Source organism: Tamandua tetradactyla, chromosome 13 (genome assembly GCF_023851605.1).
Source record: "Tamandua tetradactyla isolate mTamTet1 chromosome 13, mTamTet1.pri, whole genome shotgun sequence".
NCBI lineage: Eukaryota > Metazoa > Chordata > Mammalia > Pilosa > Myrmecophagidae > Tamandua > Tamandua tetradactyla.
The window spans coordinates 65,029,893-65,044,463 of record NC_135339.1 but is presented as its reverse complement, the minus strand read 5'-3'; the positions used below and the strand labels follow the sequence as shown (position 1 = coordinate 65,044,463).

The window sequence follows — 14,571 nt, the reverse complement described above, 5'->3', positions numbered from 1 at the left end:
TTTACATAACCTGAGAATACTGTGTGCTGCCTTAGAGGTTGAAGCAGTCCTCTGTTTTGGGACTCTGACACTTAAAATGACTTTTTCCTTTGTCTTTGGATATTGGGGTAAATTGGGAGAGGCCTGAGGACCTTCTTGAAGAAATAAATAAATGATGAATGTGCGATGGTTATGTTTTCCGTGAAGCTATTGGTTAGGTTTTGAAACCACAGAAAGTTAATTGTAAGAGTTGAGCTTGAAAGTATATATCATTAACTTAGCATGGTTCTGTGAGAGAAATTGAAATCAGAATCTTTGCAGCTGTGCAGAGACATAGAGCTCTATAGTCTGAGGTGATACATATGAATGGTTCCTTACTGTTATCTGAGGCTGTCTTTGAAAGGCCTATAGATTAAAAAAAGGAACTTTGCTTTTTGTTTTTCTTTCAGGAATGGTACTATTAGTAAGATCTAGGAATAGTAATTTTTGCCCCCAGGTCAGAACAAATGTTACTCCCAAGGGACACTTAGAGTAAAAAATCAAAACTTGTGCTCTGTATAGCTGCAGTCCTGCCTCTCCAGCCCAGGTTGTACTGTATAGCTCTCTAGCAGATGATCCATGAAGTTTATAAGAAAATGTCAATAGCTTGTCGGTCTTAAGGTTAATTTAGAGCTTGGTGAAATAGTGTTGTCAAAGTGGAACTTCGACGCTCTTTACTAAGTCTAGTCCCGTGTGAGTAGAGTGGTTTATTTTGGACTAGTTGAAAGAAATTGGGGAAAGAATAGTCTGTGTCAACACACAAACTTAAATTTTGGTGACCAATGTTATCTAGAGATTGATTTTTAACAGTCATAGTATGCCTCACCACCAAGAGCTTTGAATAAAGCTCAGGGAGACCTAAATTCTGGCTTCAGCTGATGTACCATATAACTTTGGTTCAGCAAATGGGGAAAATACACTGTATTTTGGCGAAGTACCCTGAACTCATTGAGAGAAAGGAAATTTAAAGTGTTTCTTACTGTTGCTGGAATTTCTAGAAAATCACCCCAGTTGAACATGTGTGAATTTCTGCCCTTGTGAATAATAAACACTTTGTGGAAAGTACATAATGTTTTATTTTCTGCTAGTCTGGAATTGGTATTGAAAAAAAAAAAGGGATCTGAGATTTTTTCCTCCAGAATTTTTTTTCACTTAAAAACTTTGAATAAATTAATTTGGGTTTCAATCCAAGTTGTCTCATAGACATAGGTTTAAGTCACCAATTATACCTATCATCGCTATATAATTACCTGGTTCTCTAACCAGGGAAATTGCTGATTTAAGGAATAAGCTTGGGTAGACTGATTAAGATTTTTTGTCCCACATTTTTAAGGCACATCACATACATTATTCTCAAAAATTAATAATTGAAAATGTTTTATATGGGCTAAATCATATAAGAATGAACATTAATTGATTATCTGGTTTGCTCAGTTACAATGTAATTTTGTTTCATTAAATATTGTTTGAAATAAGTTGGACTTTGGTTAGGACTGAGAAGTAATCTTTGTTTTATGGAAATTTTGTTAAACAGATTTGCTTGTATTTGGTGTGGTAGAATGGGAGGTATGAGAGATGTTATTTTCTATTTTCAAAATAACTTAAATTTACACCAGTGGTTACCTGGCTTTCCTGGCTTTATGATTAAAAGACCAGCTCTTACCCAGCATGTTTGCACATATAGCACTTCCTTTATTATCATCTATAGTTAGGAATTCCATACTTCAGGCTTCAAAGAGTTTTGCTTATTTGGGGGAGTGGGTGAAGATGGAATTCACTCCGTTGAGGGATAGAAAAAATATAGCTAGTTTTAAAAATGTTAGTTGGCTTAGCATTAACATTCATTTATTATTATCCCTGAGATAAGAAAATAATCTAATACAGTTTCTCATGGCATTTTTCCGAAAAGATGATAAACAGCATCCCAATCTAAAGGATCTTAAAAATTTTAGGCTTTTATTTTTTATATATGTTGGTTGTTTATTAAAGGATTTTGAAAACTCAGCATGCTTAAAAAATATTTTTTAGTTTAATTTTTAAAAAATAGGTAAACACATGCACATGTTACATATTTTAAAGGTTCAGAGGTACATGAAAGTCTCCTTCCTTCTCCTGTCTTTAGTCACTCAGTTCGCTTCTTTGGAAGCAACCAGTATTACTGATTTCTTTTATGTATTTCTAGAAATATTCTTATGCATTGCTTTTGGAGAGGGAAAGTTCAAACCCAATTTAGTAAATATTAGCACTGACTTGTATAGGCAGACTAACTGCAATGAAAAATAAGTTTGAGCCATAGGCTAAACGATGTTACTAGCAGATGGAAGAACTATAATAATAATGTAGTAATAGTAATAGCATTATGACAGTACAAGAATGGAATAGATATTTTTGATTCATTCAATATTTTGCAAGCTGACAGCTCTTTTTATTTTATTTTATTATTTTTAAAAAACATGGTTTACTGCTCCTAGGGACTGAAATATTTATGTGTACCTAAATATTTCATTTGGAAGAAACCTCTTTAAAAGAACATTTTTTAAATGCTGAACTTCAGTGATAATTCTAAAAAAGATTTTTCATTCTGGAAATTTTTGGACATTTATAATAGTAGAGAAATAGTAAAATAAATTCCAAATTCTTAAACCCATGTTATTTCACTTGTAACTACCTCATTCTGCTTCTTTGACAGGTAAGGAGAGAGGTGTATATGTTATGCACATACTTGCACATTCCCACCATGACACATACTCACGTCTAATAAAGCAAGTTATTTTTTAATGTTTCATTCCCAGTTCATATCTGGATTTCCTTAATTGTCTCAATTAGGTTTTTTTGTGGTTGATTTGCAGTTTTTATGGCTGTGATATTATTAGGGCTGATAAGAAAACAAGTTAATCCTGACAAATAGAATTAAATCAGGTATGAATGGAAGAATGAATATAAAACAACTACCAAGTTAAATAGGAATTCCACAAAAGGAAAAAGGACTTGAAAACAGGTTCATTTTGAAGGATTCTTACATCAATTACATGCATCATTGGAGCCTTGAGCATATATAAACCTCTCACCTAATTTTCTGTTTACTTACATTCTCATGGTTAATATCGAAGCTGTGCATATTGCGTTTTTTTCCTGCCTTTAGATTGTGTGAATGGAAGAGTAGATAAAGGGGAAAAAAAGGGTTAGAATAGATATCCTGGAATGAAGGAACTACTATAAAATGTTTGACAATTCATTTTGTTGTTGTTCCTTCTGTTTTAGTATGACCTATTACCATAGTCTAACAATTAGGTTCTGTAATTACTCTGGACAATGTAGAATATGGATCTTGAGGGATAAGAAGAAAAATGATAGATTTAGGAGAAGGGAGGAATTGGGAAAGAGTAGAAATTCATTCATTTGCCTTCTATATTAATTGGCTCTTCGCCATACTGACTAATGAGAACCTCCTCTTTGTGCAGTATACAAGTCCCCGGAGTATGAGTCCTTGGGCTTTGAACTCACTGTGGAAAGATTAGTTTCTATTGGCTATCCCCAGGAGCTACTCAGCTTTGCTTATGATTCTACATTCCCTACCAGGTAATTTTTCAAGATATTTTTGAATTAAGACCTCTCCCTACCATGTCAAAATTTTCTAACTACAAATTCATCCCTTGCCCCCCCTCCCCCCAAATAGATATGTGAATTTTTCATGTACACTGAATTGTTTGTGCTCTTCAATTGTTATTGCTATTGAAGAAGACTTACTTAGGAGAAAGAAGGGATCATAAAAACTGCAGATGGGAAGTTATCACAGTTGCTGCTACCTTTGACTGTTGGAGAGCAGTTATATGTTTTGCTAATACTCTTAACTTAATCAAGAATCTTCTTGGCAGTTTGCATTTCTGGATTTGAGATTTGATAGGGAAGATTCAAGATTAAGAGAGGTGATATTTATTTGAGATGCCATCATAAATGATCCAAATGTAATATCCAGTAGAGGGAAATATAAACCAGCTCAGTTGCCCAAGGAAATTAGAAGACACTGATTTAGAATGGTATCAGCTGTATTGAGAGATTATAGTTTAGACCTTTTGACTATTTATTTGGACAGAGTAAGTATTACAAGGTTGGTTCATGGTGATGTAGTAGTACTATTTGAAGTTATTGCCTCTCTTTGCATTATCAGTGATGTCTTCATTTTCATTAGGGGGCTTGTCTTTGATACCTTATATGGAAATCTTCTGAAAGTTGATGCCTATGGAAATCTCTTGGTCTGTGCACATGGATTTAACTTCATAAGGGGGTGAGTACAAAGAATCTTCGGCCTTTTGTGTTCTTATAGTAAAGCAATATGAAATTGACATTGTCTGCCCTGAAATAATATACTTTTCTATTTCTTCTACCATTAACAAGGATATTCTTTTATATAAAGGTAGTTAGCATTTATTAGGCAGTTAGAACCCAAACTGAAATAAGTATAATTAACGGTTACATTTTGTTTAAATGCCTTCTAATTAGAGCATCCAACAAAACTAATCTTGAAACTTGCCAAAAAAAGAACTCTATTAACTTTGACTAATTTGAAATTCTAAGATTTTTATTTTCTCCTTTTTAATACAGTTCTCAGGTAGCTGCTCAAAAGAGGTATGTACATAAAAGTGCTTTGAAATTTTTAAAACTACAACAGTTTAAATGGCTATGAGATTACTAACAGCTAATAATTTTTATATTCTAGTACAAATATCTAAAGTTTTGATATTTGATTGTGTTATTAAAAATTTTTTAAACTATATGGTTAAAATGAATACATAATGGATAGATAGAGATAGTGGGAGAGAGAGGAGAAAGAAAAGAGAAAGAAAGAAAAAAAAGAATGAAAACAGCAAATATGGCAAAATGCTTAAATTGGTGGGGCAGGGGTATATGGGTATATACGTTGGAGTGCTCTGTATGGGGTTTATATTACTTTTGTAACTTCCTGTAAGTTTGAAAGTATTACAAAATTTAAAAGTTTAAAAAAATGAATACAGGGTTAAAATATTTAAAACAAATAAGGATCAGTTTTATTTTCATAATAAAAATATATGTATGTGTCATTAATTTGTACTTTCCACCCTAGTTAACATCAGAAAAAATTTAGTATCTAGTATATTTTTAATGAAACTTTCCAATTATTTCTTTAAAAATCACAGTACTACAATTTGACAATTTCTGTAATTGTGGCATTACAATTATACATTTCTCTACTGTTTACTGCCTAATTTACTACTGATATTATATTAGAGTTAGAAGAACAAGTTTTAAAACCACACACCAGTCTCTTGTGTAAGTTTTTCATAAGTATTCATTTTTAGTGGCAAAGTAGTAAAATGTAGTCATTACATTGAAATTAGTTCATAGGTAATGTCTTTTTGATAAATACCTTTTATGATAAGAGGCAAAAACCGAAACTGCACCAGAGTATCTGGGTCACAGCAATGCCCCACTTGGAATTGAAGCTTCTCATACAAGACCCTTCAGCGGCATTGCTGACATTATGCAGGTTCCAAAGGTGCCCATGTATTCATAATAAGCACAGTGGGTAATAAACCACCACTCTGACACATCTGCAGGCTACTGGTTACATCCACCTTACTTTCACTCTTCCTCTCATGAAGGGTGTTTCAAGGTCATGAATATCAGGAGACAGGATTTGGAAAGTAAATGGATTGCAAGTGGTACTAGTAACAAAGGCTATTTAATATTTGGATATTATCTAATTCAAAAATTCCAATAAGATTGAATCAATTCTATTTATTGACATCTGAAAAGGGACTTTAGTGTATAGGGGGAGGAGTAGGCACAAAAGAAAAGGAAGAGAAGTCTGTAAATCAATACTGCAATCAAATTCACTAACTCAATATCCACAGACCTCCTCCCTTCCCCCAAATAAGCCAATGCAATATTTAAATAGTTCCTTTGGAAATAGTTAATAGTGCTTCAGAAGTAAGTCATTTATTAATACATGCAGAATCATCCAAATAGCGCTTAGCATTGTACAGTCTTAGAAGTTAAAAAGAAAAGCCAGTGCAAAAGAAAAGACTGAAGATGAAGGGAAAGAGAGTTTTTGAAGTATCGCCGCCGAGGGAAAGACTAGTAGGGAAGTTAGGGCTGCAGCAGGCAGCACCTCATATGCCTTGCTAAAGAGTGGGAACCTCATTTTTTGGCTTTTAAAGTTTTAGAACAAGGTAATATTGAAGTAAAATCTTTATCCTGTGGGTCACAGAAAGTTAGCAGTACTCTTAACTAGTTTTTTTCCTAACGCCTAGCTTACCATTCTTTTATGATAAATTACCTCCACTTGAATTGATTTTTATTCTAAACATATACTAGCAGGAGTAGATAGTTCAAACAAAATGTAATTGCTAACTAGATTTACAAGTCTGTTTGGGTTCTAAGTGCCTAACAAATAACTGTTAGCCATCCGTATGTAAAGGAGTTGCTCTGTAATCATGGAAAGAATAGGAAAGCATATTACGTCTGAGAAGACAATGTCAGCTTAGTAAACCTGAAGGAGTAAGTTGTTGCTATTCCTTTCCACTTTACTTTTTCATTATTAAAAAAAAAAATCTTAGAAAGCTGGAAGATGAGATATTTTGCAGAGGAATTCTTTATTGGCAATTCTTAATGAAGAAGGGTTACTGAGCCAGGGAACAAATGTAATTTTAAAAAGCAGGAATTTACCAGTTAATTTCAAGTATTAACTTAATATTATATATTTGGTTTCCTTTATTTTGGCTTATTAAATCTCCATTTATTCACTGTGAGAATTGTGGAGGTTTTTTTTGGTTGTTTGTTTGTTTTTTTTTAACATAGGCTCCGGGAATCGAACCTGGGTCTCCCGCACAGCAGGCGAGAATTTTGCCACTGAGCCACCAATGCACCACCCATAAGAATTGTGTATTTTCATATTTCAGGGAACAGTAGTGTAATCTGCTTCAACCTATCATTCTTGCTTTATTTTTCTCTGCTCCCTTTTCTCTAGTCAAATTGGACTAGAGAAGTTGGACTAGTTCCTCAACTGGTCTGCCTCATATGCTACCACTTTCATGAGTCCATCTTATATTTTCCTCTCCTTACATTCTCTCCTCTCTACCCCTCAAGTTGAAATGGTCTCCTTTTCTTCAGTTTTCTCATAGCTCTGCCCCTTTCTTGTGGTATTGGTAATTATTTTTACCTTGTTATAACTATTTCTCTAAGTGACTCATCCCCTATATCAGATTGAGAACTCTGTAAAGGCTGGAACCTGAGCTTGTTCATTTCATAATTACCCCACATGTATGTATTTGCTTGCACACAGCCACTAAAATATTTGAATTAAGTTTTGAATAGTGAATATATCCCACGGTTATAATAATATTATTTAAATATCAGTTTTTAAAATTTTCTTTCAGACCAGAAACTAGAGAGCAGTATCCAAATAAATTTATCCAACGAGATGACACTGAAAGATTTTACATTCTGAACACACTATTCAATCTACCAGGTATATTCATTCTATGCTTATGTATACTGATACTTTCTCTTCTTTTCATGACCATTGTCTTTGCTCAAGGGACATAATGATGTAAGTTTGAATTGCTTTACCTATTGCTTATGAATATGTGTTCTTCATTTTTCAGAGACCTACCTGTTGGCCTGCCTAGTAGATTTTTTTACTAATTGTCCTAGATATACCAGGTATGTGTGTATATTAAAATTTTCTGTTTCCAATTGATTTTAAATTAATGTACAGGGTTTTAGAGAACTGGCCATTGTAGGTCTTTTCTGCTTTTCTGAAGTGAATTTAGTGCTAGTGAGAGATGCTACATTGCCAGCCTGAGAGATGGGACAGCACCAGCAGCTCCATGCGGGCTCTCACCTCCCACACGGCCCCTCTCCTTGCCAGTGTGCTGCAGCCATGTTTGGAAGGGACCACTTCTGATTGGCTTCTCCTGGGAATGAAGACGGCCAGCAGAGGTGCTAATTGTGACAACTGAGTGGGAGGTTTGTGTGATGATTATCTGTCCAAGCAGAATTACACTAAAACCCCCAACTCATTTCACAGCAGCTACCCAGGAGCCATTCAGGGATGGTAATTTAGTTTCATTCTCAAGCCCAGCGAGATTTGATTAAGGAATAAATACTAGTTATTTTCCCTGAAGTAAAGTTTTGCTTAAGTCTTGAACAAGTTATCCTCTACTTTTTGGGGGCTGGGGTGGGGATTGTACGGCCAGTGCTATAAATTCAACCATATAAGCCAGAATTGCTAACTTGTTTATCCTCTTTAGGCCTTAGCCTCTTCAAGGCACTAAATTTGGTGGAAAGCTGAATCACTAGGTTAAATAGAAAGCAGGCAATTCCTTTGTACCTAGACACAATGTAAAAAGAAAAATCATGGTGGAGAAAACTACCCATTTTAAAATTTTAAATCTTTCTTCAAAGGGAACCTGTTTCTAAAAAGTGATGCATAAAAAAAATAACCTGATATAGTTAGAATTTTTGGCCTTTTCATTGCCTTGTAATACATTCTTTTCTCACTTTGTATTTATTCAAAATTATCACATTCCATTGAACACTGTGGCCACTTCCGGTGGCCAAAAATGGATTTTCATTAGGGAGAAATTATTTACCTTATCAACCACAGCCTTTACCTATGTGATATGGAATCTTTGGGTCCCCTGGGCAATTTTTGATACTCATTCTCTTTACCCTTTTTTGGATTCCCTGTCATGTTCTTTTCATTTTTCTGCAGCTGTGAAACAGGATTTAAAGATGGGGACCTCTTCATGTCCTACCGGAGTATGTTCCAGGATGTAAGAGATGCTGTTGACTGGGTTCATTACAAGGTACTTAGAAACTGTTTCTTCACCTGCTCACACTCTAGCATGTGTTTTATGATCTAATATTAACTTTCTAAATGAAAGTGGAGCAGAACTTTTCCTCTGTTAAATAAAAAAATAATAAAGGATTTGCCCTTAGTAGTAGATCTCTAGAATACATTTGTTCTGGTCTTTGTCCTGCTCTCAGAGATAATGCTGATAATCTCTCCTCAATGGGGTGCTCACCGTCTAGATCTTATCTCAGTTTGCATTTCCCAAACTTACTTTGAAGAGATTTTAGTATTTAAGATTAGTTTACATACCCTCTGTATGATTATACAAAGGATGATTTGTATTTGGATGATTATAGTCTATTTGTTTTGTCCAAGTATCTCCCACTTGACCAAAAACATTAATTCATATTAAATTTGCATTCACTGTAAGCTATGCAGAATGAAATATGAAAATGCCTTTTGATTTCTAGTTTAAAATAGAAATAGTTTCATATTTTGAAGACAGATTTTGGAGGCAGAGTTGAAGCAAATTATACCTGCCAGTTTTTCTTGGTCCTTTGCTCTGCTTTTCTATTTTGGAAAATGCTTACGTGTTCAGATTGATAGTGGACAGAATTTCTCTTAAAAACTAAATACTGATAACTGACTTCTTCTTTTCTTCTTCCTTTAGGGCTCCCTTAAGGAAAAGACAGTAGAAAATCTTGAGAAGTATGTAGTAAAAGATGTAAGTAATAAAGGAGAAAGTAGACCTGCAAAGATAGCTTATTTTATGTAATGGGAAAATGAATACTATACCTGTTTATAGTGAAATGGATGAGAGAAGATATTTTTTGTTTTGGCATAGTATGTGCCAGTTATAATCACTAAGAGTTTCCAGCTAGAACATAGGTCTTAGTATGGTTTTTCCTGTTTTTTGGTAGGCACAAAGACCCAGTATTTCATTGTTCTTGTAGTTCTAATTAAAATAATAGCAGCTAGAGTGCTTACTATGTACATATCAAAATGCTAAGCAGTTTACATGCACGTTCTCATTTCATCATCCTGGATGTGAGGGAATCTGGCTGCAATTTCAGTCATTTCATTGATCACTAGGGTTGATTGGGCTGATCTGAATGGCTAAGTGGGTGTTCCCTTCCTCCCTCACCACTCCATGTGTGTCCCGCCAGAAGCTGCATGTTCAGTCGAAGAGGATGACCTCTCCACTAAAGGAGGACCGTTCTTGGGTCAAGGGTATATGAGTAGCTGCGCTCCCCCGTTAGAACCTCCAAACAAGCTCTCAAGCTTCATTTAAGCTTCCTTAAAACCCGAGATAGGTACTATTGTTACTTCTCCTTTATAGATAAAGAAACTGAGGAATACAGGGACTAAATAACTTGCCCAAAGTCACACAGTTAGTAAATAGTAAAGATGAGATTCAAATCATAATCACTGTACTAGATCATCTACAAAATGACATGCATGCATGTGACTATTATTTAAAAGGTCTGTAACATATCAATAGGGATTAATGAGGAGAGCTTTAAAATGCCTTAAAGACATTAGTGAAAAAAATTGGTGAAATCCCCTTCCAAAAATCTGTAGTTTATTAAATTTCTTAGTTATAGATAATTGCATTGTTATGTATGATATAAATATTAGTTTATATCATACTAATATACAAAAGTATGTATATACATACTAATATACATACAAAAATTAGTTGTACTATTTTCACAACTTCCTATAGGTCTAAAATATTTTCAAAATAAAAAGTAAAACACACATAACACATACAACCCTGAAAAAACTTCATTTTCCTACAGAATAAAGGTAGCAAAACACCTATTTTCAAAGCACTTTGATAAAGAATTCCTGTTATTTTCAGTTTTTGTACCTATTATGTCTCCTCACTCCCAGTTGTTTTATGAAAAAACCACTTAGGTACAAAGAGGGCTCCAAGAGAATTTGAGTGAAGGGACCTATTTAATGTGGGAGAAGAAAAAGCTTTCTTTCCAGTACATCAGGAGTTAGAATTTTCTCATTTATCTATAGGTGGGTCTGGGCATTTCTAGGTTGCAGCCTATTTCATTCTGCAAATTGCCTTATAAAACCAAAATAAACACAATGAAGCCATATCTGATAATGTTTATGGTGAGTTTTGCTGGTGAGGTTTAAAATCAGCTTCTCCTGATTTTAGTGTACATAACTCTCATACTTCAGAGGATTAGAAGGTAATTTAAAATCTTTCCTAAGGGCAGACGTAATGGGAAGATCATTGAAATATATTGCCAACAACTTTATAATCATCTGTATATATCATTTAATATCAAATTTATATATTATATACTCTATGTATACTACATATATTAGTATTTTATTTATGCATAATGAAAATGGGATTTTAATGCAAAATTCTGAAATGAACCCATAAAGGGTATCCCCATTACCCCAAAGTGTAAATGTGAAATATTTGTGTTTTAGTGTTTCTTTCATCAGCATATTACATTTCAGGGAAAACTGCCTTTGCTTCTGAGCCGGATGAAAGAAGTAGGGAAAGTATTTCTTGCCACCAACAGTGACTATAAATATACAGATGTAAGTGCTTGATATTCATTTTGTCTGTTAATAGAGGAATTTTTTGTTTTATATTTTGGCCTAAAGAAAGCTAACAATAATGAGAAAGATAGTTTTATTTTTTTAATAGTTTTAATAGTTATATTAAAGATGTAGTTTGTTGACATTTTAGTTTGAAAGAAGAGTGATAAAAACAAAGATATGTAGGATAAGGGCCACACCAGAGTGTTTCTCAGATTTTTCCAAATATTTGTAGAATCTTCTTCCTTTTGACTATTTTCCCTGATTACAATTCACTACTTGAAGGTTTTTAAATTAGGGTTAAAATATTTGTGCTGATTAAAATTGCTTTGTCTCTTTGGAGCATAGTTTATATAAAAACCTGAGGAGTCATTTTGTTGAATTTGTCCACATCCTGTATTGAATCTATGTTCTATTCACTGTTGCGACCCCTAATGATAGATCATGCAAAGATATTTTGACCCTTGACCATCAAAATTTACTACCTCTTAATTTAATTTTAATTTTTTTTTTGCCATGCTTAAAGCATGCGGAATTACTTTAAGTTCACCCTACATTTGTAAGGCAATTACATTTTATAGTACTGTCAAGATGCTCAGCGCTTTCCAATCCTCTTTAGTAAAACCTTGATTTAAAAACCTGGTGACTTGGAGTAAGCCCCCTTAAAGCCCTGTGTTAGATTGGCTTGGTTAGTCTGTGGACAGTAGTAACAAGACCAAGGAGATTTATTTCCATGTAAGTCATTAGTTTCCTCTGTGTCCTCACCTCAGAATGCCCCTTATCTCTAAATGTGTTTTCCACGCCAGTAAGAGAACTGGATAGAGACATATGGATGAATCTATACAAAACATCTCCTCAAAGAAGTATGTGTCTTACTGAAAATGTCAGAAGTTTGTTTGTTTTGTTTTGAGTATGCTGAACTATTTCTTACTTCCACTGCCATGATTTCATAAACTTTTGAGGAAACAAGAATGTATTGAACACTATATTGAAAAAGACATGTTTTATGAAAAACTTACAATTTTAAAAATCTTATGTCTTTTATGAAAGTGTATATGACCTTAAGTTGAATTTTTTTTCCAGAAAATTATGACTTACCTGTTTGACTTCCCACATGGCCCTAAGGTACTATATGTAACGTAATAAATCATTGCTTTAGTAATAATGAATGTTTTTAATCATCTTGGAATATTAAGGGGAAGGACTTGGTCAGGACCTATCCAGAAAATGTCTTACCCCTTTTAAGCCTACTGTCTAATCTTCCTTGACATAAGAAATAACCCAAGAGCTAGTAGAATTTAAAATCACCAGCAATTTGATGAAATCAGAAAGAAAGATAGACGGTAAAGACTGAGATGGTATAATCTAGAAATGCCTAGAGTGTATAATGAAAGTGACTAAATGTACAAATTTAAAAAATGTTTTTGCATGAGGAAGAACAAAAGAATGTCATTACTGCAGGGTGCTGAAAATAGATGGTAATTAATATTTTAAAATTTTACCTTATATGTGAGACTAAAGCAAAAAATGTTTATTTGGGACAAAATTTATATTTTGACTAGTGCATTTCCTAATATAACTTATGTAGGCAGCTTAATTGAACACCATAAGTACATGGAACCTTGAGTAGGACAGGAGATTTTGTTGGTTTGTCCAGAGTGATGCCCTGATAAATCCCAGAGTGATTTGAACAGTGAATAAAGAAGTATTTGCAAAGTCCCCTTTGGGGAATGGTGAGAAAGGGGGAAAATTCAACTTCCCCAAGTTGAATTCTTGATATTCTCACAAGCAGTGCAGACAACCAAAGCTATAGGCTGAGCTCCCAGCCTTGGGGTTTGTTCATATGAAACTTAACCCCACAAAGGATAGGTCAAGCCTACTTAAAATTAGGCCTAAGAGTCATCCCCAAGAGAACCTCTTTTGTTGCTCAGATGTGGCCTCTGACCTCTCTTCAGCCAACACAACAAGCAAACTCACCATTCTCCCCCTGTCTGCGTGGGACATGTGACTCCCAGGGGTGTGGACCTTCCTGGCAATGTGGGACAGAAATCCTGGAATGAGTTGAGACTCAGCATCAAGGGATTGAGAAAAACCCTAGAATGAGCTGAGACTCAGCATCAGGGGATTGAGAAAACCTTGTCGACCAAAAGGGGAAAGAGTGAAATGAGACAAAGTGTCAATGGCTGAGAGATTCCAAACAGAGTCAAGAGGTTATCCTGGAGGTTATTCTTACGCATTAAATAGATATCACCTTGTTAGTCAAGATGTATTGGAGAGGCTGGCGGAAACTGCCTGAAAATGTAGAGCTGTGTTTCAGTAGCCATGTTTCTTGAAGATGATTGTATAATGATACAGCTTTCACAATGTGACTGTGTGATTGTGAAAACCTTGTGTCTGATGCTTCTTTTATCTACCTTATCAACAGACGAGTAAAACATATGGAATAAAGATGAATAATAGGGGGAACAAATGTTAAAATAAATTTAGATTGAAATGCTGGTGATCAGTGAGGGGGAGGGGTGAGGAGTACGTATGAATTTTTTTCTGTTTTCTTTTTATTTCTTTTTCTGAATAGATGTAAATGTTCCAAGAAATGGTCATGATGATAGATATGAAACTATGTGATGATATTGTGAATTACTGATTACACGTGTAAAATGGAATGATCAAAAGTTACAAATGTTTGCATTTGGTGTTTTTTGATATTTTTAAAAAAAATAAAAAAATTAATTAAAATCACTAGCAATTTGAATACTTAATAAACAAAAAAGGGATAATCATGTGTTATTTAGTGGGTTGGGATCAGAAAAATTTTATGCCCAAATGCTCTAAGTAGAACTGTTAAGCCTACATGTAATGAAAGGAATTTTTCAGGTTGAGGAAGATCTTTGGTTAAAAGAAACAGAAAAATTGAATGTGTATATTGTTGATGATTTTAAAATTTTGCCATTAGTTATTGCTGAGTTTTATGCCAGGAGAACAATTAACCTTGATATTTAGCAGAGAAATCTTCATTTCTGTAGTATGGCCACACTTGGATTATATTAAAACCTGATGCTGGTGCTACTTAGTTGCAGATTTTTGGGATTTTAGTCCTAGGTTTCTGTGAATAGCTGTCAGCAAATCCTTGCTTTGAAAGCACC

At 34.2% G+C, this 14,571-nt stretch overlaps 1 protein-coding gene across 10 annotated transcripts in view; it reads left to right on the top strand.

Annotated features, from left to right (window-relative positions):
• The window catches only part of NT5C2 (5'-nucleotidase, cytosolic II), a 129,154-nt gene that overhangs the window by 108,673 nt on the left and 5,910 nt on the right, over positions 1-14,571 (top strand). For 8 of the 10 annotated variants that reach the window (XM_077125894.1, XM_077125896.1, XM_077125895.1 and 5 more), the window contains 9 exons: positions 3,480-3,597; positions 4,208-4,303; positions 4,621-4,644; positions 7,434-7,525; positions 7,662-7,719; positions 8,774-8,867; positions 9,525-9,578; positions 11,345-11,428; positions 12,512-12,553. In XM_077125894.1, the coding sequence (XP_076982009.1) occupies positions 3,480-3,597; positions 4,208-4,303; positions 4,621-4,644; positions 7,434-7,525; positions 7,662-7,719; positions 8,774-8,867; positions 9,525-9,578; positions 11,345-11,428; positions 12,512-12,553 (662 nt within the window). Of the gene's footprint in view, positions 1-3,479; positions 3,598-4,207; positions 4,304-4,620; positions 4,645-7,433; positions 7,526-7,661; positions 7,720-7,912; positions 8,026-8,773; positions 8,868-9,524; positions 9,579-11,344; positions 11,429-12,511; positions 12,554-14,571 lie in introns of those variants that run through there. The other 2 variants (XM_077125898.1, XM_077125902.1) reach the window with 2 other exon arrangements.